The sequence below is a fragment of the Miniopterus schreibersii genome (assembly GCF_964146895.1).
Source record: "Miniopterus schreibersii genome assembly, chromosome: 2".
Taxonomy (NCBI): Eukaryota; Metazoa; Chordata; class Mammalia; order Chiroptera; family Miniopteridae; genus Miniopterus; species Miniopterus schreibersii.
In genome coordinates, this window is record NC_138102.1 from 160,957,203 (window position 1) to 160,984,426 (window position 27,224).

The following is a 27,224-nucleotide window of genomic DNA, read 5'->3' on the forward strand; positions in this document are numbered from 1 at the left end:
TTTAAGCAATACTTATAAATCTGAGAAATAAATTGGTTGTGCCAAGAGGGAAGACTAGAAACTATTCGATCTCTTACAGTCTATACTGTTATTGAATTCTGAATCATATGTTCAAAATCTTTCATTTATAGTTGTACAAACACACCAAAACTTTTTTGTTGTGACTAACTACATTTGTCCAGATCAGTGGTTTTACCATGACTTGCCCAAGTTCTACCTGTTCCTGTTTTTGTCCCTTTTATCTTTTACCTGTATTCTTTCCCCCTTCTAGCCATGTTTTTCTCTCTCTCTCTCACCTGATGACTTAGATAATGATTAAAAAAAAAAAATTCTTATAAGAAATCTTCTGTAATTAACCTATTCCTGGATGATTTCTCTCTTACTTTGCCTTACCTATTTACTTAGCCTTAGAGCTAATATATTTTTTTCCTTCATAGTTTTTAGTAGTCTTATAAATTTTTTCCTAACAAATGATCTGTGTGATTTTCAAGGGTAGAAGAAATATTTTATCTTCATTTTTTTGTATTCTTAATGTCTCAAACAATATTTTAGTGATATGTTATATTAAATGAATGAAACAGTAAGTAAACATAACTCACACATTGAAAAACTTGTGATAATTTAACATTTCTGTGGGAAGGCCATCTGAACAAATTTATTTGTTATGATTCTTTCATTTTGTTGTCAAAGTTAATCTTTTTATTAACATGATCAGTCCTTTGTTGAAATTATTATTCTGAAAAGTTGCTGAGAGTATTTTATATATTTCCAATATTGGTGAGAAATGAGTAGTAGTTTAAAAATGTACATATTTTGGGGACATTTAAGAATATTTCTATTACAGACAGTAATTATTAATGAGGCAAATAAATTTATCTGATATGGAAAATATCAAGACAATAATTTGCTGTTTGTTATTTCTTGTGCGTACACTTCCCTTTTAACCATACTCATGCTGTAGATATACTCTCTTTGTATAAAGCCATTAGGATACCAAGATCATTATCATCAAGCAATTACAGATTGCTGACTCAAACAACACAAAAGATATGAAGAGGCATTTCACAGAGGATGTGCAGATGGTAAATAAGCACATGAAAGGGTGTTCAACATTATTAGCCAATAAGAAAATGCAAATTAAAACCATATCTATCAGACTGGCTAAAATAAAAAGTTAATGACAATACCAAATTCTGGCAAGTATGTGAAGAAACTAGATCACTCATACATCGATGGTGGGAATGTAAAATAGTACAGCCACAAAGGAAAACCACTTGGCAGTTACTTAAACGACAACATGCCACTACCATACAAGCCAGCAATTACACTTTTGGGCATTTGCCTCAGGGAAATAAAAACATATATTCATGTGAAGCAGCTTTTATTGTAATAGCTAGAATCTGGAAATGACCCAGATGCCCTTCAATGGGTGAATAATTAAACAAACTGTGGTATGTGTATACCATGGAATATTGTTTGTCAATAAAAGGAACAAACTATTGGTACACACAACACCTTGGATGGCTTTCCAGAGGATTATGCCATGTAAAAAAAGCCAATCTCAAAATGTTACATACTGTAGGATTCCATTTATATAATATCATTGAAATGACATAATTATAGAAATAGAAAACAAGTTAGTGGTTGCCAGGGGATAAGATGGAGGGGGGGAGGGGTGGGGGAGGGGAAAGTGAGTGTGGCTACAAAAAGGAACATGAGGAATCCTGGGGCTAATGAAACTGTTCTGTATCAGGACTGTATCAATATCAATATCAATATCCTGGTTATGCTATTGCACTATGATTTTATAAGATGTTTCCACTGGAGGCAACTAGTAAAGGGCACATAGGATCTCTTTGTATTATTTCTTACAACTGCTTGTGACTCTACAATTACCCCAAACTCACATGTTTAATTAAAATGTGTGTGAGTCACCTGGAATAAGATTTTGACAGAAGTCTCAGATGTAGCTGATACCAGTTAGGGACAGACTGTAGAGTAAGAAGAGAAAAGGGCTGAAAAGAGTCTTGGGGAATCTTAGCATTTAGTGGCTTGGTGAAAAGGAATCATCCTGCACTGGATACTGAGAAGGAGAGAAAAACCTGAGAGCGATGAACATCATAGAAGACAAGTGAAGAGGGCATTTTAAAGAAGGAAGAGTCAACACCATTGAAATCTGCTGGTAACTGATATAAAATGACAAATGAATATTGTTCAATTTGACACTATGAAGGTCATTGTTGATTTTGTCAAACAAGGAAGAGTAAAACCAGGTCGAAGTGGTTATAGAATGGGAGGTAAGGAAAGGAGGCCAAGAGCTCAGACAACTCCTTCAGTAAGTCTGTCAAGGTGAACAAAATGACATGGAAACTGGGGGGTCTCAAATCCCCAAGGTTATTTAAACTTTGGCGAGACAAGGTCCAAAGCACAGATGGAGGGATTGACTTTAAAATAGAAAACAAATTATAACAAGAAGGAAGAAGTCTGTGAGTTTTGTACTGAGCAGAGAAGGAGACTATGTTCTGACTGTTTCTGTTTTCTCAGCAAAGTAGGAGGTATGGTCCTCTGCCTAAAGTCGAGAGAGGTAATAGTGAGTAGGAGAGACCTGATGTTTATCCTCTGAGGATAAAGTACAGATCACTGGGGGGACGGAGATACTGAGATGACCACGGAAGCATAGCAGGAGTGCTGGGCCGGGCCTGCCCTGCTGTGCTGATGTTTTCTTGTCGCTCGGCTGCTCTGATGGAGCACAGAGGAGGCAGAGGAGTGGGTTACGGCACAGCCCTATCTTCTTCCGCCTCCACACTTTGACCTCCAATACTCTCGACTATGGTCTATATTTTCCACTTCTTTTCCACTAATTTAAGTCCCACCCTTTCTTCCACATCCTGCTCATCTTCTGCTTCTGCTTGACAACTTGTCAACAACACCAGCCCTCACAGTGGGGACTGCCTGGTTCTAAAATACATCACCAAGGAAATGGACCAAGCGAGTTCATTGTAATGGATGCACTCTGAAATAGGTGAGGTGCTGTATCCTTAAAAAAGGCTGTCTTTTATCTATTGAATGATTCTTTAAACAAATATGTACATTAAAAATGAATGCTGTTCGATTTTAAAGTATTGAGCACATAAGCTATTTGAGAACACAGTAATTCACAGAAACAGCTTCCTCAAATGTGAATTATGCAGCGTAGATAATAACACTGGGCTTCATCCCAGCAGTTCAGGGTGGTCTTTGGCCATACCAAGCTCAACAGAATAGTCCTGGTGGGCTCAGAAAGCTAGAGTCACATCCCATGAGCCTTTAATTTCTATTAGCTTAAAGATTCCTATTACATTTTTTTTTGAGTATAAGAAAAAAACTAAAAGAGAGTAAGCAATTGTGCCTGCCATTTCATACATAAAAGAGCATATTGCCCATGGATGGGAAAATAGCCCTGCTTCTTTAACACTTGGTCTTAGTACAATCATCTTACATTTGATTGTAGTTGTTAAAGATTTAAATTTACTATATATCATAGCCATGAATTCAGGATCACTGTGTTATCTGGAACTAACTAAAGAAACAGCCATTTGTGCCAGTGCTGGAGAGAAAACAGAGTACATTAGGATTATTGAGAAATGAGAATATCAGTCTCCTACATGGCACCTTCCCAAGGGTCCTAACACCTACTGCCCATGACTCTGGACAAGTTAAAACAACTCAGACTTCTCTCTGTCTTAGTTCTTACTTGTGAATTAAAGGGGATAACAGTAGCTACTTCAAAGAGTTCCTGTGAGGATTAATTAAACTAATGCATGCCAAGTATTTATGAAGCTTTAAGTGGTAATGTTGACTATTCCCTTTAGACTCTGATTCCTCACACTGGATGGTGCAGCATCACACCAAGGAGCACTTGCTTCCTCTACTCCCCGTGATAATCCACAGCAACCTGAGAAGAGCTACATTTTAATATTGGTGATGAAGGCAGGGGATACAGAGAGTGGCATGGAAAGGCAGACGGCTCTAACAAGACTCTGTGACAGTAGAATCAATCTGCTGGGCTCTCTTCCTTTTGCAGTATACTTCATCTAGCATTTACTTGAGTAACCGATAAAGTCAGTAAATGGACATATACAAACTTAATCCCAGGTTTGAAAGGCTTGAATGTTTGAATATGTATTTGTACCCAGAACTAAAATGGGACTCAGTAATGAGGCACATTTTATTACTGAAATTGCTATTAGTTTCATACATTTCAAATGTTATTGTCCCCAGGAAATAGCATGGTAACATTAAAAGATATTGTTTTAAAATTTCCAAAAGTTGCAGACTCTCATCATAGTGAATGGTGACATTAGCATGCAAATAAATGACTACAGAGTGCTTTGAGAAATGTTTAAGCCTACACATCACCTGATGTCACAAACCACCTATATTTCAGAGAGCAAATTTTGCTACCCAACAGAAAAAACACAAGTCTCCTTTCTAATATCCATGAGTTAGTTGAGAAGGCAATTTGGAACCTCCACTGGATAAGACAGAACCTTGTATAATTAGACAACGCAGGAAATCTCAAATATGAAATATAATGAGAACAGAAGGGTTCATGTACTATTACAGAAAGAACTTGTGACGCTCTGTGAGATCTCCAAGCTCTTGGCAATTATTAACGGAGGAGGCCCTCACAAATAATCTCTTAAATCTAAAACATAGTTTGTTTTTTCCCCTCCAGTCTAGCCTCTTTTATAGATATACTGTGAGTCCTAAATTAGCCTCTGGGAGGTTACTCATCTTTAACAGCCTCAGGTACACCATCTCTCTGATCTGAAAAGAGTAGTTAAAACAGCTACCTCTTCAAAACTATCAGTCCTACTTTCCTAAGTCTTGTATTTGGGGAGTGAGTTTATAGTAGATCAGGATTTAATGAAGACAGAGAGAGACTGGTCAACTCCTCCAAATTTCCATGTTTTTCACCCTTGAGCTTGAGTTCCAAGGAAAGTGTCCAATGATGCTTTGCATGGAATTTCAGTGTCTGCGTGGAACAGAAGTTAGTGTGGTAACGAAGATGATCACAGCGATCACACTTGAGTGAAACTGGGTTGTGGTACCACACTTTAAATAGGGTTAGGTTCCAAAGTCAAGTTGGAGGTAAAAATCAAGAATAGTTCCAAGTTACCCCTGAAACATTGAAGTCACCCATAAAGTTACCATGTGCACAATCAACATTTATGTATCAAACATGGAATGGACATCTTATCTCTCACTAAGTTTCACACCATGAGTGTTTCCCTCGGCATAGGATCAGGTACTGTTTCTTCAGTTGAACACCAGATGAAGTGCTTATACAAGGCTCATGTTCAGGAGGCATTTGCAGTCTTTCTTTAATCACTAGGTTCAGACTCAGGGCTCTGAAATGCTGATGTTGACAGGCACATTGTACCTTAGACCAGCTGGGGAGTCAGCACTTGAGCCTGCTATTTTAAGCATACTTTGTTCACAATGGGCATAGGCTCGCTGAGTGCAAGAAGGCAGAATCCTTACACTGCTATTTAAGTTGTTCTCTCCCTCTCGCCTCCCCTCTGCCATTTCTCTCCTTTTATTCCCTCTCTCTCACAAACTTTCATCCTTTCTCAATCATACCTCACTCTTTTCATCTGGAAACCTACAATTCTCTCTTTGAATACAATTCATGTTTTTTTTTTAAACTAGAGGAATTTTTTTTTTTTTTTTTTACTTCTCATGGGAGGTGGGTAGATAGATATAAAGGAGTTTACTTAAAAGAAACCAGGTGATAAAATAGTGGAATGATGAGGTGAAGTAGAAGAGGGAGAAATAATAGCAAGAAATGGGAATGACAACAAACTTTATTTCCTGAAATAGCCTATGTGAGAGTGCTTTGAAAATCCAAAGCACTATTCAAATGCTAGGTGTAATTTGCTTAGAATTAACTTTGTGATTAGCGAAGACTTTGTGATACTTTATAGTATACCTATTTTTTCAAAAAAGTATTTCATTGTGGTAGGAAAAAACAAAATTTTCCATCTTAACCATTTATAAGTGTACGGTTCAGTGGTATTAAAATATTCATAACATTGTGCAAACATCACTGCCAGCCATCTCCATAATTCTTTTCATCTTATAAAACTGAAACTCCATACTCATTGAACAACAACTCCCAATTCCTCTCTTCTCCTAAATCCTGGCCAACACCACTTAACTTTGTCTCTATGATTCTGACTACTCCAAGTACCTTATGTAAATGCAAGTATTTAGTATTTGCCTTTTTGTGACTGGCTTATTTTGTTTAGCATAACATCCTCAAGGTTCACCCATGTTGTAGCATGTGTCAGAATTTTCTTATTTTAAGGCTGAATAATATTCTATTTGTATGTCTATACCACATTCTGCTCACCCACCGACCTGTTGATGGACACTTGGGTTGCTTCTACATTTTAGTTACTGTGAATAATGATGCTAAGAACATGGGTGTACAAATAACTGTTTGAGTCCCTGCTTTCAATTCTTTGGGGTATATACCCAGAAATGAAATTGCTACAACATTTGGTAATTCTATTTTTATATTTTTAGGGACCAGCCATACTATTTTCCACAGCAGCTGTACCATTTTATATTCCCTCTAACATTGCACAGGGGTTCCACTTATCCACATCCTTGCTGACACTTGTTTCCCATTTTCTGGTGGAAGCTATCCTCATGGGTATGAGGTGGTGTGTCTCAAAGCTGAGTCTTATCCCCCAGACTCCCACATGTAGAGGGGCCACTAGGTAAAAATCCCTTGGTAGATTTCCAGTTATAAAACAGAATACGTCAAGTTCTTAAGAATTTCATCGTCAGAAAAATTATACTTTCTCAGGTCAAGAAATATAAAGTTTATGGCAATTTTATAGTGATCAACCAAGATTGAGCCCCTGCTAAGTGTCAGGTACTAGCTAGGTGCTTAAGATACAAAGATATCCTTAAGACACTCACAGTTGGAGTTATTAGAAAGTCTACATTTCTTCTAGAAAATTTAGATGAGGACTTCTTTGAGTGAAAAGAACCACAATGTTTCTTATTAAACAATCGTGTGAATAACAAACTAGTAAGCCTCATAATTTCAAAGAACACTAAGATAGTAATTAAAGCATGTGGAAGGTCATTAACACCTACATAGCCTTTGGATTATTATGAATATTGCACTAAGCCAGAACGACTGGAGCAAGACAAAAATTAATCTTTTAATCTGCTAAGGGAGTTTTGTTTTCCAAAGATGGCTTTAAGCTGAGAATATTTAGAATATAAGCATAATAATGCTCAGATTAGAAATTAAACATTAAAAAATCTTTAAATCAGTGGTAATTAACTATTGAAGATAATGTCAAAATGGTCATAGATACTTGAAAAGGATATAAACCATGTCGTAAGAGGACAGATATATAATATTTTGATGATCCTGATATAAATAATTTAATAGGAAAAGAACAGAGTTTGCATTTTATTTTGTTGAGTTCCAGAATTATTTTTCATCTGTTTTAAATGGATGTATGTCCTATTATGTGGTGGTAGTGGTAAATATTTGATAACTAGCTCACTTTTTTTTTTAAGGAAAAAAAAAAAGCTATGATTTGTGACATTTGTCAGTTTTCATCGTGTATATACTCCCACTATGGCTACCCAATGTGATGTCACTGAAAGTGGAGTTGAGTAGTAGACACAATAGGCTCTTGCAAGCTGATCCAGCACATCTCTGCTTATGTCTAAAGTTATTTCTGAAGTCAAGGATGATTTGTTGAAATATGTTACAATCTAACTAAACCTGACAGGTAGCTTAATCTGGTCTGTCAGTTAACAAACCTCAAAGTCAGAGAACTTAAAGGACTAATAGTTCAGTTTTTTACTTTCAAAGCCCATACTTTAAAAAGCACAAAAACAAGATACATTGATAATTTTAAATGAAAGAAACAGTTGTCACCTAGAGATGCAGTCTCTTGTCACTTCATTTGGAATACTTACATTATAATTAATTACTATAAACATGCATAGAACCTTCAGTGCTAGGCACTCGTCTAAGCCCTTTCCATATAACAATTAATTTAATCTTCAAAACAAATCTGTTTTATAGATGATTAAGCTGAGGCACAGACAAGCTATTTGTTTAAGGTCACATCATTAGCACATGTTAGCATCAGATTAAAAAAAAAAATACAGTCTATCTCCAGGGAACCTGACCTTAACCACTGCTCATATAGCCTCTAAAAACATCTAGAAAAAGAGCTGCAAGAAAGACCTCATGTAAGTCTAGTATTATCAAAACAAAAGATGATCTAGACTGTGGAAATATACTTTGAAAAACTAAAAGTATGAAACAATGAGTTTGGAGAGCAATGAACATCACCAATAAAGACCTTACTTAAGTTTTCCTCTAAAAGAGAGTCATTAAAAAAAATGAGTTGAAATTTAAAGTTTATTACAAGAGTATCTTTTAGGTAATAAAAAATGACTATATAGAAATCACTGTTACAGGGTAACTATGAGTGAAAAATTGTGTATGCATAATCAAACCACTTTAATTTGAATCTCTGTGAGAGAAAATAGAGCAATGAAGAGAATTATTAAGCAATACTTCAGAAGAAAAACAAATATGTTTCAGAAAGTTGGTGAAATTTGTCAGTATTTTCATTATAGGGATTAGCCACATTTCCCCAGAATCATTAAGGAATGTCTTAATGAATCCTCCCATGATTGAATCTACTGTTGTAAGTCCTCTTTATCTAATCACATAATTAAAACCAATAAGGAAAGATTGTTTGTTTATGTACAAGATGTGAAAATCTTCATATTCATTACCGAAATGTGATTTTTTCTTTTTCCTTTCTTCAAAGTTAGAAAGTCCACAAGAGCCTCAGATTTGGTCTAAGCATGAAGATGGTGGAATTCCAGAAAATGGAATTCAGAGGAATGGTTCAGGGACACCTGGGCAAGGAATCCAAAGGAGAGTGATGCTGGGCTGACTCATGTGGAGAACCCAATATTTGCAAACATTTCCTAAACAGAATCACACAGATGGTGGTGTGAGATGTTCTGGAATGGTGATGTAAGCATGAGTATAAAAGGGCAATGACCCAGCAAGAAATCAGTTTTATTCCCAAAGATCCATATTATATAGTTTATGTTGGCGTTTTGATACCAGATTATGGCCATCTGGAGAAAGTTCATCACATTATATTGTAGCAGACATTATTATTTCTTCTATTGAGGAGCTGTTTTTAGCTAAAATGACTGATTTGTCTTTGGAATGGACTGATCCCATTTCTATTTTTATATGAAGTCTCTTTTTAAAGCAAGGGACTTTTGGTCTTGTACTTCTGGTTTCCTTGCCTCCAGCTTAAATAAAATAAAACAAAAACCTATTCATCTGACAGTCTTTTCCTTTCCAGTAAATTATATGATTATTTGCTAAAGCTGAAAACCCAGGAGTCATCCTAGAATCTTTTCTATTCTTCTCACCCACTGAGCCCTTCCCCCAGCCCAATCAATTAGCAGGTTCTGTGGCTCACTCCAAAATATATTCTGAATCTATCAGTTCTGACCATTTTTTACCATTAAAGTCTTGCCCTAACTATTGCAGTAGCCTCCTGACTGGCCTCATTACTTCACCAGACGGTAGGAGAGAGCTTTGAATTCCACTGAAGTCCATCAATGGTCTGCCCCTGGACTTAAATAAAAGCCAACCTCCCTACTATGTCCTCAGTGCCCTACTTGCCTTGGCCTCCACCAGGCTCCTCACCTTTACCTCCTCCTGTCTGCCCCTCTCCACCCCACCGACGAGCCCCAGGCTTTCTTGTCGTCCCTGGAGCATGCCATGCTTACCCTGATGCTGATGGTTGTAGTTTTGCTTTTTTCTCATCTCATGGATCTCCACAAAGTTGCCACTCATTACATAGCTGTCTTTCACCTCTTCCAAGAGGCTTCTTTCAAACAGTATCTGTGCCTCAGTCACTTTCTATACCATTTCTTGGGGTGGCTCACTGGTTAGAGCATCGGCACGCATGCTGAAGGGTCTTGGGTTTGATTCCCAGTCAAGGGCACATACCTTGGTCGCAAGTTTGATTCCCAGCCCCGGCCGGTGTGCATGGGGAAACAACCAGTTGATTGTCTCTCTCACATTGATGTTTTTCTCTCTATCTCCCTCTCCCTCTTTCCCTCCACTCTCTCTAAAAAATCAATGGAAAAAATATCCTATTGTGAGGATTAACAAAATAAAAAAATAGGGAAAGAAATTAAACTCTTTATTTCCTCATGTTATTTCTTTGCATGTTAACTTGTTCAATGCCTGTCATCTCTAGTAGAAAGAGATCAGGCTTGTATGTAACTTGTTTAATGTTGTAGCTCCACATTACTGATTGGTAGGTGCTCACTAAATATATTTAGAATGATTCAAGGATGATTGGGGTCAGGAAGTGTGCTAGTTTTATAATAAGTGGACTAGGCATAGTGAATGCTATGGGCAATATACCAGATGCATTGAGGCCATAAACTTATGCCTCACTGACCATTCATGGTTTATTAAAAAACCCAAAATACTGTATTTCAGATAATTCAGACTACAGCAGGGTTAGTATCTCATGGGAGATGGCCGATTTAGTCCACTAACTATTTTAGGAAACTAATTTTTCCATTAACAATCTATTGAAAAAAAAATTTCCTTCAGTTTATTAGATCTATAATTATGTTCATGTTATCTTCAGGGGTTTGAGAGATGGGGAGCAAGTCATCTGCTGGGTTTCTATGCAGTAGTTTTTTTCACTCTAGGACATTACTTAATTACTGTAACAAAAGTTATTTGTGCACTAACCTTTTTATCCCTCCGAATGTTTGTGCATGACCTAAAATTTTTCCAAAGTCAATATGAAACATGTGGCCTGATTTCGTCAGCATGATATTGTCGTTGTGACGGTCACAGACTCCCAGGATGAATGTAACCACACACCAGCCGGCACAGGAATAGAAAAAGTTCGCCAAGGCCTAATTAGTTGAAAACAATAACACAAAAATAACACGTATATAGAATGAGCAAGTGCATTCACAGCAGAGCTAATGGTAAAAAGTATGATGAAAGCAAAATTACATAATCAAGAACCACTTCTGCATTTCAGCTGAGAGAAGGGTTATGATAAAATAACATTCTTGATATGCTGCAGAAGAACACGAAGTGATGTCTTCTTTAGCCTAATAGATACATGTTTTCATTGAAGTTGGGGAAAATATCTTTCATTTGTTGGAGCTAGTTTTCAGAATTTCTAGAGAGGATTCCTAGTGTGATTTTTTTTATGTCTCAAATATACCATATTGAATGATTTTTTTGAATGTAAAAGAAGAAACAATATGGCCTAATATTTCCTATCCCCGGAGAAATTTAAAATATCAGCTGTTTAATATTTGAATTTTTAACACAGAAAAAGCTATGTTGGGATATCTGTAACATTTTATGTTTATCCTTGCAAATAGGTCATCCAGTTCATGTCTGAAAGTGTTTTGGTATAGTATATATCAATGAATGCTTGTGCGGGTGGAAACAGATTACTGTTAAGTCAATTGTAGCTTCTGTTTCTTTAATCAGCAGAGGCGTCTGGCCAAAATGATTCTTTGTTTTCAAAATGGTCTCCTGGTATGTATCATTTTCATCAAGGATGCAACCATGAGTACCCTTGGTGTAACCATGAGTGATTGGTTGAGCCATGGCTATGAGTTTCCTCGAATGGTATGGCTGACTTGCTGGACTGAGAGTCTATGTCACTGGACTACATGCCGGGACAACTTACTTCCAGGTATCCTAAGTATCTGGGCAAGTCACATAATTTGTCTGTCTAGATTTTCTTCACTTATAGAGTGAAGATAAAATATGTTTTTCACATTGTGGCTGTGAAGAGCAAATGTATATGGAAACACCTAAAACAGAACAACACCAGAGATTTGTGCAAAACTCAAGTTACAATTCAGAAAATGACTAAAAATAGATTTCAAGATAACACCTAATTCTTTGTTATTTGGCCTTCCAAAGCCTATATTTTGCTCCACTCCAATTTCACAGGAGTCTGGAATAGGTGAACTCTTGGGTCTCTCTATCATGACCCATGTTAGTAGGTGACAGATCATCCCACTTGCCCAGGACGGAGGGGTTTCCTAGTATGAGGAAATTTCAGTGCTTAGGACAGTTCTGAGCAAGTCTAATGCTGGCTCATATTGTAGCTTTGTGTGAATTAGCATTTAGGTGCTTCTGCCTCTGGGTGGACCCAGATATACCAGTTAATGTCTTGACAAGTAGAACAAGGCCTAGCTCTAAATGACTCCCCTTAGCCAGGAGCCCTGGACAGAGCCTGCACAACTGAACCCTGCTGGCCAGATGCCAAGATGAAGTAAAGTGGGGAAAATGTTCCAAGTCAAATAAAACAGTATGTTTTGTAAAGTACTGAGATATAAAAAAATTGAAACTCTATTATGCATTTTGCAAACATTGAAAGAATAAGGCATGAAAAAGTAGAGCTTGGCAGAAGAAATGTATTGCAAAGGAAGGAGGGGGATTTCTAGAAATTGGAGATTGTGTACAAATAGGCAGAGGTAAGTTGAAGGAAGTAGTTGAAAGAGCATCATCTTAGGTGAGAGAAGGGAGGCAGTTGAACAAAGAAAGTCTTTATTGATAGACTCGAATTTTACCTAGAAGGAAAACCAAACACAGAAATTTGTACCTAGTTTATATAACATTTAAACTGGGTCATTATCACTAGGCTGATGACTGAGTGACTTAGAACTCAAGGATTTAAATATTCTTATTTAAGTACATTATGTAAAATCCACTCTAGCAGGACAAACCTTTTCATAATCCACCTTTAAGTGGTTGTGATGACTGAACCACTTTTTGATTGTATTTTCCTTCAGTGGTCCCATCAGTCCAGCGTGGCGGTGGATCTTTGCTAAGGTTACAGCATCGGGCACCATCTGCACCAATCCTGCTTGAGAAAAAAAGGGCTTATGGAAATAATTCTTTCTTCACAGGATGAGGGATGCTTAGAAAATACATCTTTATCTAGGTAACAATAGTTGCCAGCACAACTTAGATTACAATCTTCCTTTCCAAATCTTTTCTGAAGGAGCCTCATCTCGATGGACTCCCTTCTAATTTTTCCTAAATCCTGGGGAGCAATGAGGCTACTAGTAGTGTTTGGATCAGATGTGCCAAAACAGCTTTAATATTTTTTTCTAGAACTACAGTAGAGAGTCAATTTAGATGTCCTCAGAGACCCCACTGGGTCCATAGTGGGTTAATTAATGTATGGTTTGTGCTGTTTAAGGGAGGACATTCAAACTTGTACAACAAGTTTGGTAAGCAAACCAAATGTAATCTTCATAACAAATATTTACAATATATTATAAAAATCAATGTTCAGGTTCATAAAAGCGTCATGTTAAATGGTCATTTTCTAAGAGTGAATGCAACAACTAGGCAGTAAACAGGTAGAGAGTCACCTGCCTCTTCCTTCTCAGTCAACATTAAAGATAAACTATGATTATCATTTTTTTTAAAGGGAACATATATTGACTGAACTTCAGTAGGACCTTTGCCCCACTGGCTATGTATCCATTAAGGCTTCTTTTTCATTGTGTTCATAAGGTTATTGAAATGTAAATATTTCCAACCCACTGATTTTTATCCTGTTTAGAACAGCAATTTAAACCCAGTGTTTAAAACTATCCTAGGACGAATGTCCACAAAACAACCTGTAATGCAGTTCTATAAATAAAGCCATTGAAAGACACTTCTGCTTTCTACCATTATGACATCTACAAGAGTTGCAAACTCAAATTCCCAAAAGGACCAGGAACACAAATGTAATTATATGAAAAGAGAGATGGTTGAGTTTTTAAAATTGACTATTTATGGTCTACCTTGAAAACATTCAAATTAAACACCAACAAACAGATAACAGTGATGGGAAACAAAACACTTCTCTGTGCTGGATTTGGCCAGTGGCACAGTGGCAAATGGTCACAGCCTTAATCTCTTTTAATATCCAATAGCCCAGCTGTGACCATTAGGCATCTACATTGCTGGATCAGAAAGAAACTTAAACAGGGGGAGTGGGATTTATACCATGGAATACTATGCAGCTGTAAAAAAGAAGGATCTCTTACCCTTTGAGATAGCATGGAGGGACCTGGAGAGTATTATGTTAGGTGAAATAAGCCAGTCAGAGAAAGACACGTATCACATGATTTCACTCATATGTGGAATCTAATGAACAAAATAAACTGATGGACAAAATACATCCAGAAACTTGGAAGCAATGCAACAGACTGAAGAATCTCAGAGGGAAGGTGGGAGTGCGGGGGTGGGTGGGTGGGAAGAGATTAACCAAAGAATTTATATGCATAACCCATGGACATAGACAATAGTGTGTCAAAGGCCTGGGGTGGGGGCAGGGTGGAAGGGGTCAATGGGGAAAAAAGGGGACATCTGTAATATTTTCATCAATACAGATAATTAAAACAAACAAATGTGGGGAATGGGAATTAAATGCTGCAAATATAACGTATGAAACCTATATGTTAAAAGAAAGAAAAGGGAAAAAAGAAAGAGAAACAATACCCCAGAGATAAATCCTGGATCCTGGGTACATATGTAATATCATAACACCCCTACCTCCTCCTTCAACAGTATTTGGCTCTTGTGTAGGTTTTGTTCACATGTATTAAGTATGATAGCAAATGTAAAGCCTTACATTGAGTAGTAATGGAATTACTGAAAATGTCCCTCCTCATTTTTCCAGTTCCTCTACGTAACATTTCTTAAAGGAAAATTACCTCTTCCTGGTTCCCAAGTGTTTCACCGCAGCCTCACATCTGGCCATGCCCGAGATTAGGACTTAGATTATTACGCCCTTTGGATACTACACTATAGCAATATCAGTTACTTTTCTGACCACATTTGTCTTCAGGGAGTTAATCTTTTCTAAATCCCAAGTCATTTATCATAAGCCTTGCATTGCTGACTACTCAGAAAACCTTGTACCTAATTTATAACAATCATGATAGCTAAATTCTGCCTATTAATTAAAACCATAAATTACATTTTATACATTTTAAGCTAGTACGTATCATACACCTTTTAAATGCTTCTAACATAATTCCGTGCAAATGGAGTAATATGTGTGGTTCCGTTCTTACAGTCCTTTAATGTAGTGTTTCTCAAATTTTAATGCACGTATATATCAGTTGGGGATCTTGTGAAAATGTAGGTTTTGATTCAGTAGGAAGGGGGTGGGGCCTGAGATTCTGTATTTCTAACAAATCCTCAAGGGATGTCCATACTGCTGATCCATGGGTCATACTTTAAGTAGCAAGCTTCTTAAGAACAAAACTTTTCAAGGTGACACCATGAAAGGCAGTGGCTCTCAAAAAGGGGTGCAGTTTCTTCAATCACCAAGACTTGACCACTCCCAGCCCCGCCCCCACCCCTGCCCCCAGTAGAGAGCCTGACTTAGTACCCTGGTTTGGGCCTTATTAGATTTGTTCCTTCATTTCCCCTAAGTAATTTTTATGCCAATGAAATTTGGAGAGCCAGAAATAAATTATAAATAATTTTTTTCTGATAGTCACTTCTAAAGTCTTAGGACATTATATACAAATTAGTCATGAGAATTATAATCAACAATAATGTTGATAAAGTCACGTAAATGTCTGGTCTGGAGTATACTTGACTTAAGGGCCAAGAGCTCGTTTTAGTATTCTCTACCTTACTTTGTGACATTCCCTGAGAATAGTAGATATTCATTAAGCCTTGGAACATGATTAAAAATGCAACCAAAAAATGACATTTGCTTTAATGATTTCTATTTTTCTTGAAGAAATAATTTGCTACTATAATGCCATTTGAAATTTTACAACTATAGAAGATTGCTGGTAGATGGGGGAAGAATAACTTTGATTTATGACATCTGCAACTTTGGGCAAGTCTACAGTTATTTTTTTGCTGAATCATTTTATTAATTTCAAAAGATTTAGCCTCTGTTATATTTTATTGTTGTAAACTGAGAAATGAGTAGATAGAACTGAAGAATTCCATGGAGGTCAGTGATGTATTCAATTTCTGAAAAAAAGGTGATCCATGTGACATCATAAAGCTCACCTCGGCTCATCTAGTTTTATTCTTACACTTTCAACATATTAGGCTATGAAAGAATTAGGTCACATGAGAAAAGAGGAGTAAAACTCAAGGAATAAATGGATCTCAGAGTAGCAATGATAAAAGACTATTTTAGGAACTAGAGCTTTAGAAAGTGTTCAGGGATGGGACACTTGGCATGGAAGCAATAGCCCTATTATAAGAATCAAAATAATTGGATTGTATGACAATAGAGTCATACTGAAATTCAAGTTGTAAGTTAAACTAACTAGAAGGTGCTTCCATTCTTTGCTTCTAAAATCTCAAATCACAATAGGCTGGGGTACTGAGCCTAGTGGTGGGATGTCAGGAACTGGAGAGGCAGGTTTGCTTTAGTGATGATGAGTTTAAATTGTAGCTCTGCTTGAATGAAAAAAAAAAAGACTACATGGTCCTAGGTCCTTTTTCTAGTTGTATGATTTTTTTATTCCTTTGTTTATTCAGAATTATCTGCTATAATTCATACCAATTACTTTAATGAAATTCTAAGTAGCAATGGCCACATGTAAAAAAGATATCTTAATAATTATTATTTTTATTTAGCATGATTGTAATTGAATATAACTTTTACCCCTGATGTTTTGCTAATAATTTAGATGGACCACTGACATTATTTCCATTGGTAATGTGTATAAATGTAACTATATTCCCATAATAATGTTTTAGGTTTTATAAGGGAAAAGCAACGCTGAAGTATGTTCAAAGTTTGCATGTATGGTCACCTTTGACTGTTAATATTAATTGTATTTTACTCCAAAGTCTTTTAGAAATTAAGCGCAGGTTTATAATATATTTAGAATTTTTAGAACCCCTTTAAGCATTTGCAACTTGGCAAATTTTGCATCAATAGGCAACAATTGTGGCGGTTTTTTTTTTGTTTAATGAGTAGGCTTTTCTATTATCATCTTGAAAAAAGAGAAAAAATAGGAGTTAGTTATTAATTAGCTAACTGTTAAAGACACACACAAAAAGATCACAGTTAACATTTGGGTTGTCAAGTTTCTCATTAATATCTAAAAAGACGTTATGCATTTTGTAAGTTAACTTGGCTTATCGTTTTTGAAAATAATTATTTTTAAAAAAGGATGACTATGTGTAGTTCTTTGGCTTTTAAAATGTATAGCCTAAAATGAGTGCTGTGGAAAGTTTGGTGGCATTTTACCAGTGAAAGTATGACATAAATAACGTACGTCAACCCACCGTCTAATCTATACTGACCTTGGCCTTTTCCCGTGGACAGACATCTATAAATGATCATTTGCATATCCAGGCCCTCCTGCAGCCAAATATTGTCCATCATTTGGACAATCTGCAGAACAAGCATATCCTGACGAAGATCATCTCCGGCCTGTTAAAAACAAAATGATAGACTCTGGGTTTCTCTTTGAATTCCCTTAATAGCTTTCAAATATAATATGTCATTTCTTTCCTTGAATACATTTTTAGCCTGACTTAGAGTGGCTTCAATTATTTTATTAGCACTAACAGTTCCTTGTGTTTCTGACAGAAGATCAAAGGGAATGAGAATTTCCCCTTAAGTGACTACAGAAGCTATAGCCATCAAATTAGAAGCTGCTTGGAATGCTATTCCCTGATAATCTTTCAGTTTATTATCCACGTTTGCAGCATCTTAGACTCAAAGTCTAGCGAAGAAAGGCTGAATGAAGGTTCATCCACATTTCAAGCTCAGCCAAGAGAGAGTTAAGTGCAACATTATTTGTATGCCATAAATTTATGCTCTGATAAACAGAATATCAAGAGCTTCTCGACTAGGAGGAGAAACGGCACACATGTGATTCATCCGACTCTGACTCACTGGCTCCTCTTGTTATGAGGACAGCAGAAAAGTCTTCAGAGTAAATGGCCCTTGATAAAAATAAGAAATGATGAAGGGGAGATTTTTCTAGCGTTGGTGAAAGAAATGGAATATGTCCAAGGGGAAAGAAAAGTTCTATGCTTTTAAACTAAAAAGAATTTTTATTTTGAAACTGCTTTCTAAATTACATGCAGAAAATTATGCCAACATGAGATTCCATGTTGTTTTTTTCCCTTCAGCAAATATGCAGTGTCATTGGAACACGATTGCTTGAGGTTACACAGTTCAGAGAAAAAGTATGGGTGTCCTAACTATTATCCTAAAAAATAATCAGAATCCACCAAAAATATCACTCTCTGAGACTTTGTTGTCAGGTTTGGCTGCATAATTGATTAAACTAGCTGGATGAATGGCAAATTCTTAGTTTTTTTTTTTAGTTTTTTCTTTACTCTCTTTTTCCTACCTGTCTATAACCATTTACTGTTTTCACGTGGGATTCATGATAACGACTGATATAGCTCATATTTATGTTTTATTTAAAAAGAAAAAAACAACCCAAATTGCTAAAATAAGCACATGCTTGCAGATAAGAATTTTATGCTAAATTAATTTATAGCATTTGAGTGGCAGGTAATTTTGATTCTAATTTAGCATTTAGGCCAAAAGAAAGCTCCCCGCCTAGGGTCTGGCCACATATTCTGTTTTCTGTACTACTCAAAAGTGATTGTATAATTTTGTTTATTGAAACACATTTCCTTAAGTTTTGCACTGAAGGTTCATTGACTTTAAGCCAGTAATGTTTGATATATTGCCAATCATAGTTTGGCTTGTACTATAATTCTGCAAAAATGCAAAATAAAAAATAACTGGAATCTTCTGTGTTGTTGCCAGAAGAAAATAGCTACAGTAATTTTTTTGTAGGTAATAAATCAATATCTCTACCAATGTAATCATTTTGATGCTTTTGGAGTTACTGTACCTTAAAAATGATGCTGATATTTTTGCCCATTGGATTAGCATTGATGAAAGTAATCTTCAATGGCAAAGCATTAGATGTGAAATATGAACATGCCTATAAGAGAAGAGAAAATGGTGAGCAAAATAAAAAGAACATTTTCCTGGAAATCATGGCCCCTTACAGAATTTATTTGAGAAAATATAACACATATGAGTAATTTCTACACTTTGGAACAAAGAAACTTATTTATTTAAAAAAAAAAAAAACTTTAGTTTTACCAACCAAAGCCTTTACTTGTGAAATGAAAAGCCAGCTTTTTGGCAGGTCGTAAATCTTCAACTACATTTTTTCTCACTAAACAGTGGTACTATGTCAGGGATTTAAATAAAGTAGTATGTAGGTATTGTGCTTATGCTAGTTGGTTAATACCTAAAAGATAAAATTGTTATTTAAAAAAAATTATTTCCTTTTAATTATTTCTGCTCTGCAGCATACTGAGGAAACATAGGTATAGAGTTAAGAAAGCCCTGAATGAGTTCAAATTTGGATTCTGTAACTTATTAGCTGTAAGACCTTGGGCAAGGTACTAAAATGTTTGTATCTCACCATCAAATGGGGTTAACAGCCCCTACCTCACCATGTTTGCAATAGATATATGAGCTAATGGATATAAAATACCCTTTATAGTGCCTGACATTAATTAGGTAGTTCAAAAAATTAATGCATTCTTTCCCCCTTTTTATTAATGAATATTTTATTACCTTTAAAAATGAGTACAACATATATTTTCTCTTTTCATTTCTTTCAATTACATTTTGCATTTCTATTTTTAGCTTTACAATATTGATTACTTTTCTTTAACTTCCCTTATTGCTTATTTTCTTCATATGTTCTTACATTCGTTTGAGCATTAAAAGGCTGTGTGTGTTTGGGCTATTCGAGAGTTCATGTTGACAGCAAAGAGTACACTCAGTACCAAAGAAAGGGAAAGAACTTGATACTTTCAGTTTATCAACTAAGTTAAAATATGATATCAATACATGTTGAAGGCTCAGTTTGAATATCATTATTTCTGAGAAGTCTGAAATTGGTGGAAGCTGAGAGGAAAGGATCTATTTCTTAACCTATTCACATAAACTTCACCCAATCCCATAGCAAACAGAAACCCCTGCTTTCCGAATCAATTTAGTTTTATAGTAAATGGGGAAGGCTGTCTGGTAAGTAATGAATTTTTGCTGCAAAAATAAGTCAATCAGGGAACATATGACCTTCTGTCATGATATTGAATTAAGAAATCCTGTATTAGGCCAGACATGAGTTTAGATCAGTGGATTTCAAATACTACTCATTCAATTCTTGGGGGTCTCTTTGAGGCATCCCAAGTCTAGGGAAGAGAGGCAAAGGGCAAAGGGAGGCTGAAGGCAAGGATCTTTGCTTGTGTGAGGCCTGCGACATACATTGAGACATTTACTCAGACTTGATGCCTTGCCAGACTGCATTCAGTTTTTTTTCTCTGCTATGAATTTGCTCATGTTGACAAGTTGACAGGTCTGATTGAAGGCTTTTCCACACTGCCTACATTTATGTGTTTGTTCCCCAGTGTGGAGGCTCTGATGCCAAATGAGATATTCATTCTCACTGAAGGCCTTACTATGTTCATTAAACTCATAAGCTTCCCCTCAGTGTGGATTCTCTGATTGTGGATAAGGTTTCCATCAGAACAGAAAGCTTTCCCACACCCATTTCAACTGGAAGGTTTCTCGCTTGTGAAGAGGCTAATGTTGGAAAAGGTTTTTACCCTGAGTAAAGGTCTCCCACACTCATTGCACTCAGAAGGTTTTTCTCCATTATGGGCTCTCTGATAGCCACTGAGCAGGGAACTCGGAGTGAAGGCTTTTACACATTCATCACTTTTATGAGGTTTCTCCCAAGCATGGAGTGTCTGGTATTTAATGAGATGGGAGCATTCATACGGCTAGTTCTATCAGTGGATTCTCAGGTGAACCATTGGCTGACAGGTCTGTTTGAAGGTCTTACCATACTCATTAGATTCATAGAGGCTCTTTCCATGGGTCCTCAGGTGGCAACCAGATGTGGGCTCTGATTTTTGCCATATTTATTGCACCTTCAGATAGGATGCATGTCCCTCCAGACTTACTTGTTGTTCAGCAGGACCAGAGGACAGACTAAAATGTTCCGTAGGTAAGAGCATCACCTGCCACATCTGTCCTGTTCTTTGTTGAATTCACAGGGGCAGCAGCCTTGTACAGGCACAGCTGGTCAGAGCAAATGGGGCAAAGAAGTTTCTATACTCAGGACACTTCTCAGTCTCAGGGAAAGTGCTGATGGCTGCAGGTTGCTGCAGGGGAGTGTGGTGCCCATCACAGCACTAGGGGTGGTGACTCCTGGGGTGGTGACCCCAGGTCTGGCCAGCTCACCTGGATACTTACAGCAGCCACCCCTTAGAGCCAGTGCCCCAAATTTCCAAATGCCAAAACTCATTATGTAATTTTAATTGAAAAAAATTAAACAAACCAACAACCAACCAAGAAAGCAGAAACAAAAAACCAACATCTGGACTCAATGATCCAGATTGTTCTTTTGACTTTAACATACTATGTCTTTGAAATGCTGAGTTTCTGCATATCTTTGGCATTATTCAGATGCACTACTAATAATTAAAAAGTTACACAATTTTTTAAAATTAGCAATGATTTGTAATTTAATTCAAATAGACATATATATCTCAATTTATGGAATTGATGCCTTAATTTGTTATTTTTCAAAATATGTTTATGAAGCATATTAAGAAAGTCTCGAGAGTGTCTTTGTAACAGCAAAGTTACAAAGGTCATAGTATCAAGTTTTTAGCAAAACCTTTTTTATTTATAGTAAAAATGGCCTAATTTTTCTACTAATTATTGAATTTGTTTTGTTGATTGTCTTATAACGCTAGTTAGGTAACATTTATTGTGCACGTATGATAGTTTAACTTCTTTACTCCTAAATCTCACTTAACAATACTTCTCTCTATTAGTGTCTTCTACTCTTGGGCTTTTGAGAAAGAGAATAATAAAACTCTTTCTCCAAGAGGAGAAAGGATGACTCTAAGTCAGGAAAGGGCGGCTGACAGAGGCTTAGGAAGAGAAGGGGTTTATAAATGTGACACCACCAGGAAGGGCTTTCAAGCATTAGTAAAATCACAAACTACATTATCTGGCACACTGACTCATGAGCACCAATGAATTTTAAATTGAATCAAAATGGAGATGTTGTAGCTAATGATATATTAGCATACTAGACATGGGTTTGCACGTAATCTAAATAAGCATGAAATTAAACTCAGCCTGCTTGGAGTCATCAAATCAACCATTTTGAATAAATCGAGAAAACAATTTGGTGAGAAGTATATTTATTTTTTTTCTCACTGAGATGATGTATAGTTTGTTTCTAAACCAACAAATCATCTGATGAGGCCAATGTGATCTCAGCTGGTCACAGTGCATCAAATGGAGCACATGGTTTGAATTACTGTTCTCTTAAAATAATTGCAATAAGATTTCCTAAATTGTATTTGCCATTTCAAAGACATACAGTGAGCAAAACAACATAGAACAAAAATATTCAACTTAGGTATTGAATAGATTGACTTACCTTTCGATCAATCCCCTTTATACAAAGGGCAGGGTTCAGAGGAAGGTGACAGGTATGTATGTACTGAAAGAATTCTTCTAGTCTGCCAATCTCTTTCTTCAGTACCTCCTGTGAAAAATCATAACAAAAAGCATTTTAGAAACTGTAAGGAAGTTGACTTTTTCTTCAAGTTATAATTTTCTTATATTGATTAAATAAACTCTTTAATTCAGGGGTTGCACACTGGGGTGCTTTAGGGTCAGGTAGGCTATGTAGCCACATTTGAGGCAGCAGGCTAAAAACAATGGGGAGTGCTGGGGAAAATGGGGAATTAATGAGTGCATGACCTTTTTAAAGAACTTTACATTCAATTAAAAGAAAAACCAAAATGAAGCCCTGTTCTGTTCGAACAAAACATGCAGGATTGGACTTGACCTGTTGTCCACCAACTTCCAGTCCCTGTTTTAAGTGATTATTAATGTGATTCACTTGTGATAATTTCCTAAAACCTTAGTTTGTAACTCTCAAGATTTACACTTAATAATAATAAAAAAAGTTCACATATATTATCAACAATAATGGCAAAAAATTATAATTGCAGACAAATAATAATTGGCAGAAACAGCAATATGTATAGTTTACTAAATGCCAATGAGTGTATTTCTGGTACTTGACTCTCCCTTCCACAGTCTTCTTCCATAGCACCTGTGGCAGGTCTGAGACCACAAACACCACCTTTAGAATTGTGTATCCCCTGACAAAAAAAGGGGGAAAACAATAATTCAAGCAAAATAGTAATAGTAATTCAAAATTCTGAGAGCTCCTTTTAGCCCACTTTTGAAAACTTTTTAAGCCCAATTCTAAAAATGAGAATATTATATTAATAACTCTCAATTCATTCTCAAGAGTTTTTAGCTCTTTCTACTGGCTCATTGGCAAATAATAGAATCTACTGCTCCTAGAATCCAGAAGAGCAAGGTGGAGAAATGAGGCAAAATTCCACTATAGAGCTCCGTCTGTCTGTCCACCTTTGTTCTATCTCTGCCTGGATTTGCCTGAAGAATATCATGGAGGGAAATCTCTGCTCTCTCTGTTTAATTAAAATTTCTTCGTTTCATATAGTTAGGCTTTAATGAGTGCTTTTAAAAAATAACAATCAGCCCGGCCAGGCGTGGCTCAGCGGTTGAGCATTGACCTAGGATCCAGGAGATGGGGGTTCGGTTCCCGGTCAGGGCACATGCCTGGGTTGCGGGCTCGATCCCCAGTTGGCGGCGTGCAGGAGGCAGCCCATCAATGACTCTCTCATCATTGATGTTTCTCTCTCTCTCTCTCCCTCTCCTTTCCTCTCTCTCTCTCCTTTCTTCTCTCTGAAATCAATAAAGATATTTAAATAAAATAAATAAATAAATAAAAAATAACAATCAGTAACTTAAATTGTGAAAAATTATAAATGCTTCTCCCATCTTTCATTTTCTCTTCCTATTTTCACATGAAGAAGCGTTATCACAAAATCAGCCAGTAGAGGTGAAATAAATACATTTATTCGAGAGAAGAATGTCAATATCACTCTGGAGCATGATGCAGATGGTCAAAAATGGCACCAGAATTATTTTCCTACAGGGTGCATCTTAGATATGTGAGTGTTTTTAAAGCATAATAATGACTGAACCCATATAATTTTGTAAATTTCAAAAACAATTTATTTTACTTGCTTTCAACTTTTTGTCTGTCTCTAGAAAATAATTAACGAGTGTGCAGTAATATGGACGAATCACTATTTTTTTTCATTGTCCATCATGTTATGTGCCTTAAGGCTCTTCTGTGTAAGCAGAGTTTACAGGTCTCCCATTTAAAAATAAATTCCATATGTATGCTTTTTATTTTTCATTATCTCCTAGGTAGGTAAAGTTGCATAGTTTCTGTTATTTCTACCAAATTAAGTGAACTACAGCAAAAAAAATCTTGGGCTGGGAAAGAGTCCTAGGACTTTTTACCTGTTACTACTTTCATACCATTTTGTTGAAAACTCTTGTTGATTACATATTTTTTATTTTTTAAAGTACTTTGTAATTATACTTTATAAAAAATGTTTATACCTCATTAAAAGTTATTGTACCCACACACATAGACAAATCAAAAGCAAAATAAGATTTGTTTGTTTGCTTATTTTTTAACTGATTATTTCATTTTATTATTTTATTTTCTATCACCATTTATCCCCCCTGTACCTTCTTCCACCTCTACCCACCCCACTCCCCCTGGCAATCACCTCTGCCCTTTACCTATAATTATTTTCATATCATTTTGATGAAACTCTTGTTGATTTTAAAAGTGGGTAGAGAGAAACCATGATCTTCCTTGAGGACAAGATTCATGTTTTAGTCATATTTCTATTCTTAACTCCTAGCCTGTAGTAAGTACTTGTTATCGAACCATGTTCTTCTTACAATGAATAGATGTCCACTATCTCCCTGTATCTAGAATGTTGAACTTAAGAGAACCTACTTAATGGTCTGTCACTGAGGGAACTAGTAGCGCAGATAATTTAAAAAAGCAAGTGTTCTTCCATTAGATCAAGAAGAATGCCCAAGTCCATTATTATAATCGGTGATGAAAAAGGCACAGTATTTTGACTATCAGGGATCTTACTGTAAAAGTATTACATTCCACACCATTATTGATTTCTCATTTAATTCATTTTATTTGTTTTGGCAAAAGTCTTTAAAAATGTGATCTTGATTAGTGCAATGTTAGGAAGATCTAGGCCTAGATTTTGTACCTTGGACAAGGGCACCCTAAAAAGTCCCCTCATGTACTTCTACAAGTTTGAGTTGTGCTGCCATTTTTGAGGAAATTACTTCATCTGATCTTTTTGAGTCAAACTGCCGTTAAGTTGGACTCTTCTTGTCAGGTCCTCTCTGTATGCTACATGGCTACTTACATCAAAAAGCCATATCCTGGCCCTGGTTGGATAGCTCAGTTGGTTGGAGCATCATTCTAATACTCTAAGGTTGTGGGTTCAATCCCCAGTCAGGGCATATACAAGAATCAACCAATGAATGCATAAATAATAAGAGGGGCAAAAAATTGATGTTGATATATTTCTCTCTCTTCCTTCCTCTCTCTCTAAAATCAACCAATAAAAAAAGTTTAAAAAAAAAAAGCTATATCCTGGTGATAGACATTATCACTAACTTTAGGATAGTAAAATGAAAAAAAAAAAAATTGATTAAAGTAATTGATTTGTAGGCCCCGGCTGGGTAGCTCAGTTGGTTAGAGCATTTTCCTGATATGCCAAGGTTGCAGGTTTGATCCCCAGTCAGGGCACATACAAGAATCTCTCTCTTCCTTCCTCTCTCTCTAAAAAAATCAATAAAACAAACAAACAAAAAACCATAATTGATTTGTGTCTCATGTCTAAGTATAGTCAAGGAATTTGCTTTTTAAGTAATGAAATTAAAACTTAATTAAACTAAGATTTAAAAAAATATTTCACTACATGAAGATTGGTTTCTCAACAAACCTGTCTTTGAAGGTCACTAGCAGACTTGACTTTTTCCCCAATGTCTCCCAGGATTTTGATAAGTTTCATCTCCTTGGAAAACTCATCTCTCAAGGCTTTTCCTGCACAGAACTGGAGAGCAGCCAACAGCTTCTGATACCAGCTTTTAAAATAAGCTTCATTCTGTGCATCTTTTAGCAGCCTGAAGGAAAGAGAGGAAAAGAATTCTTATATCTAAAGCTGATTTTTTAACTACCTCCAGAAGGAAAAGGAAGTGCATTTTAGATTAACCTGTACTTGGTGGCTTTGGGCAATTTAACAGCCTAGAATGGGAGAAATGCTGTTTATTCGTTGGCAGTCATCAAATTCCACCCGATAGCTAATGAGATTCCAAAGGCGAAGAATCAATGAGACCTGCAGTGTTTCATTTCACTTCACAATGTGCTTTTTCTTCTTTTGGGCTTGTTAATTCTATAACAAATACTTACGAACATATTTCTGACTTACTAAAACATGAACAAAGAATTTTAGAAATAGTATTTATAAGTGACTGTACCATATTGCAACTCCTCCATCAACCCTCACCCTTTTCTGCTTTTCTTCAAATGATAATGTCCCCTTCCAGCACCGCTAGTCCCCCCTTTACCCTCTTCTGCCTCCCTCCACCTGCCTTTCCCTCTGGTAATGACCATGCTGTTGTCTGTGTTTAAGGTTTTTTTTGGTGTGTTTTTTTGCTTAATCCCTTCACCTTTTTCACCTAGCCCTCAAACTCCCTCCCCTCTGACAGCTGTCACACTGTTCTCTTTATCTACGAATCTGTTTCTATTTTGTTTGTTGGTTTATTTTGACTTGGAGTGGTGCACACACAATTCAACATACAGATGATGTATTATAGAATTGCACACTTGAAACCTACATAATTTTATTAACCAATGGCACCCCAATAAATTCAATAAAAATACAATAAAATGACACTAAATAAAAAATAATTTAAAAAAGAAAAAAGACAATGTCTCCACACTGTTGTATATCTCTGTGTTGTTCTTTCTGCCAGCACCTCCTCTTGAGTACCTAGAGGAAGATATTATAAAGGCAAGAGCATGATTTTTGT

At 36.2% G+C, this 27,224-nt stretch overlaps 1 protein-coding gene across 5 annotated transcripts in view; it reads right to left on the reverse strand.

The window, feature by feature from the left end:
- PIK3C2G (phosphatidylinositol-4-phosphate 3-kinase catalytic subunit type 2 gamma) overlaps nucleotides 1–27,224 on the reverse strand; it is a gene marked incomplete at both ends in the record, with an annotated part of 233,519 nt that overhangs the window by 68,464 nt on the left and 137,831 nt on the right. For all 5 annotated transcript variants that reach the window (XM_081128961.1, XM_081128959.1, XM_081128958.1 and 2 more), the window contains 6 exons: nucleotides 10,841–11,010; nucleotides 12,856–12,992; nucleotides 17,423–17,552; nucleotides 19,000–19,092; nucleotides 22,633–22,740; nucleotides 26,135–26,315. In XM_081128961.1, the coding sequence (XP_080985087.1) occupies nucleotides 10,841–11,010; nucleotides 12,856–12,992; nucleotides 17,423–17,552; nucleotides 19,000–19,092; nucleotides 22,633–22,740; nucleotides 26,135–26,315 (819 nt within the window). The remainder of the gene's footprint in view (nucleotides 1–10,840; nucleotides 11,011–12,855; nucleotides 12,993–17,422; nucleotides 17,553–18,999; nucleotides 19,093–22,632; nucleotides 22,741–26,134; nucleotides 26,316–27,224) is intronic.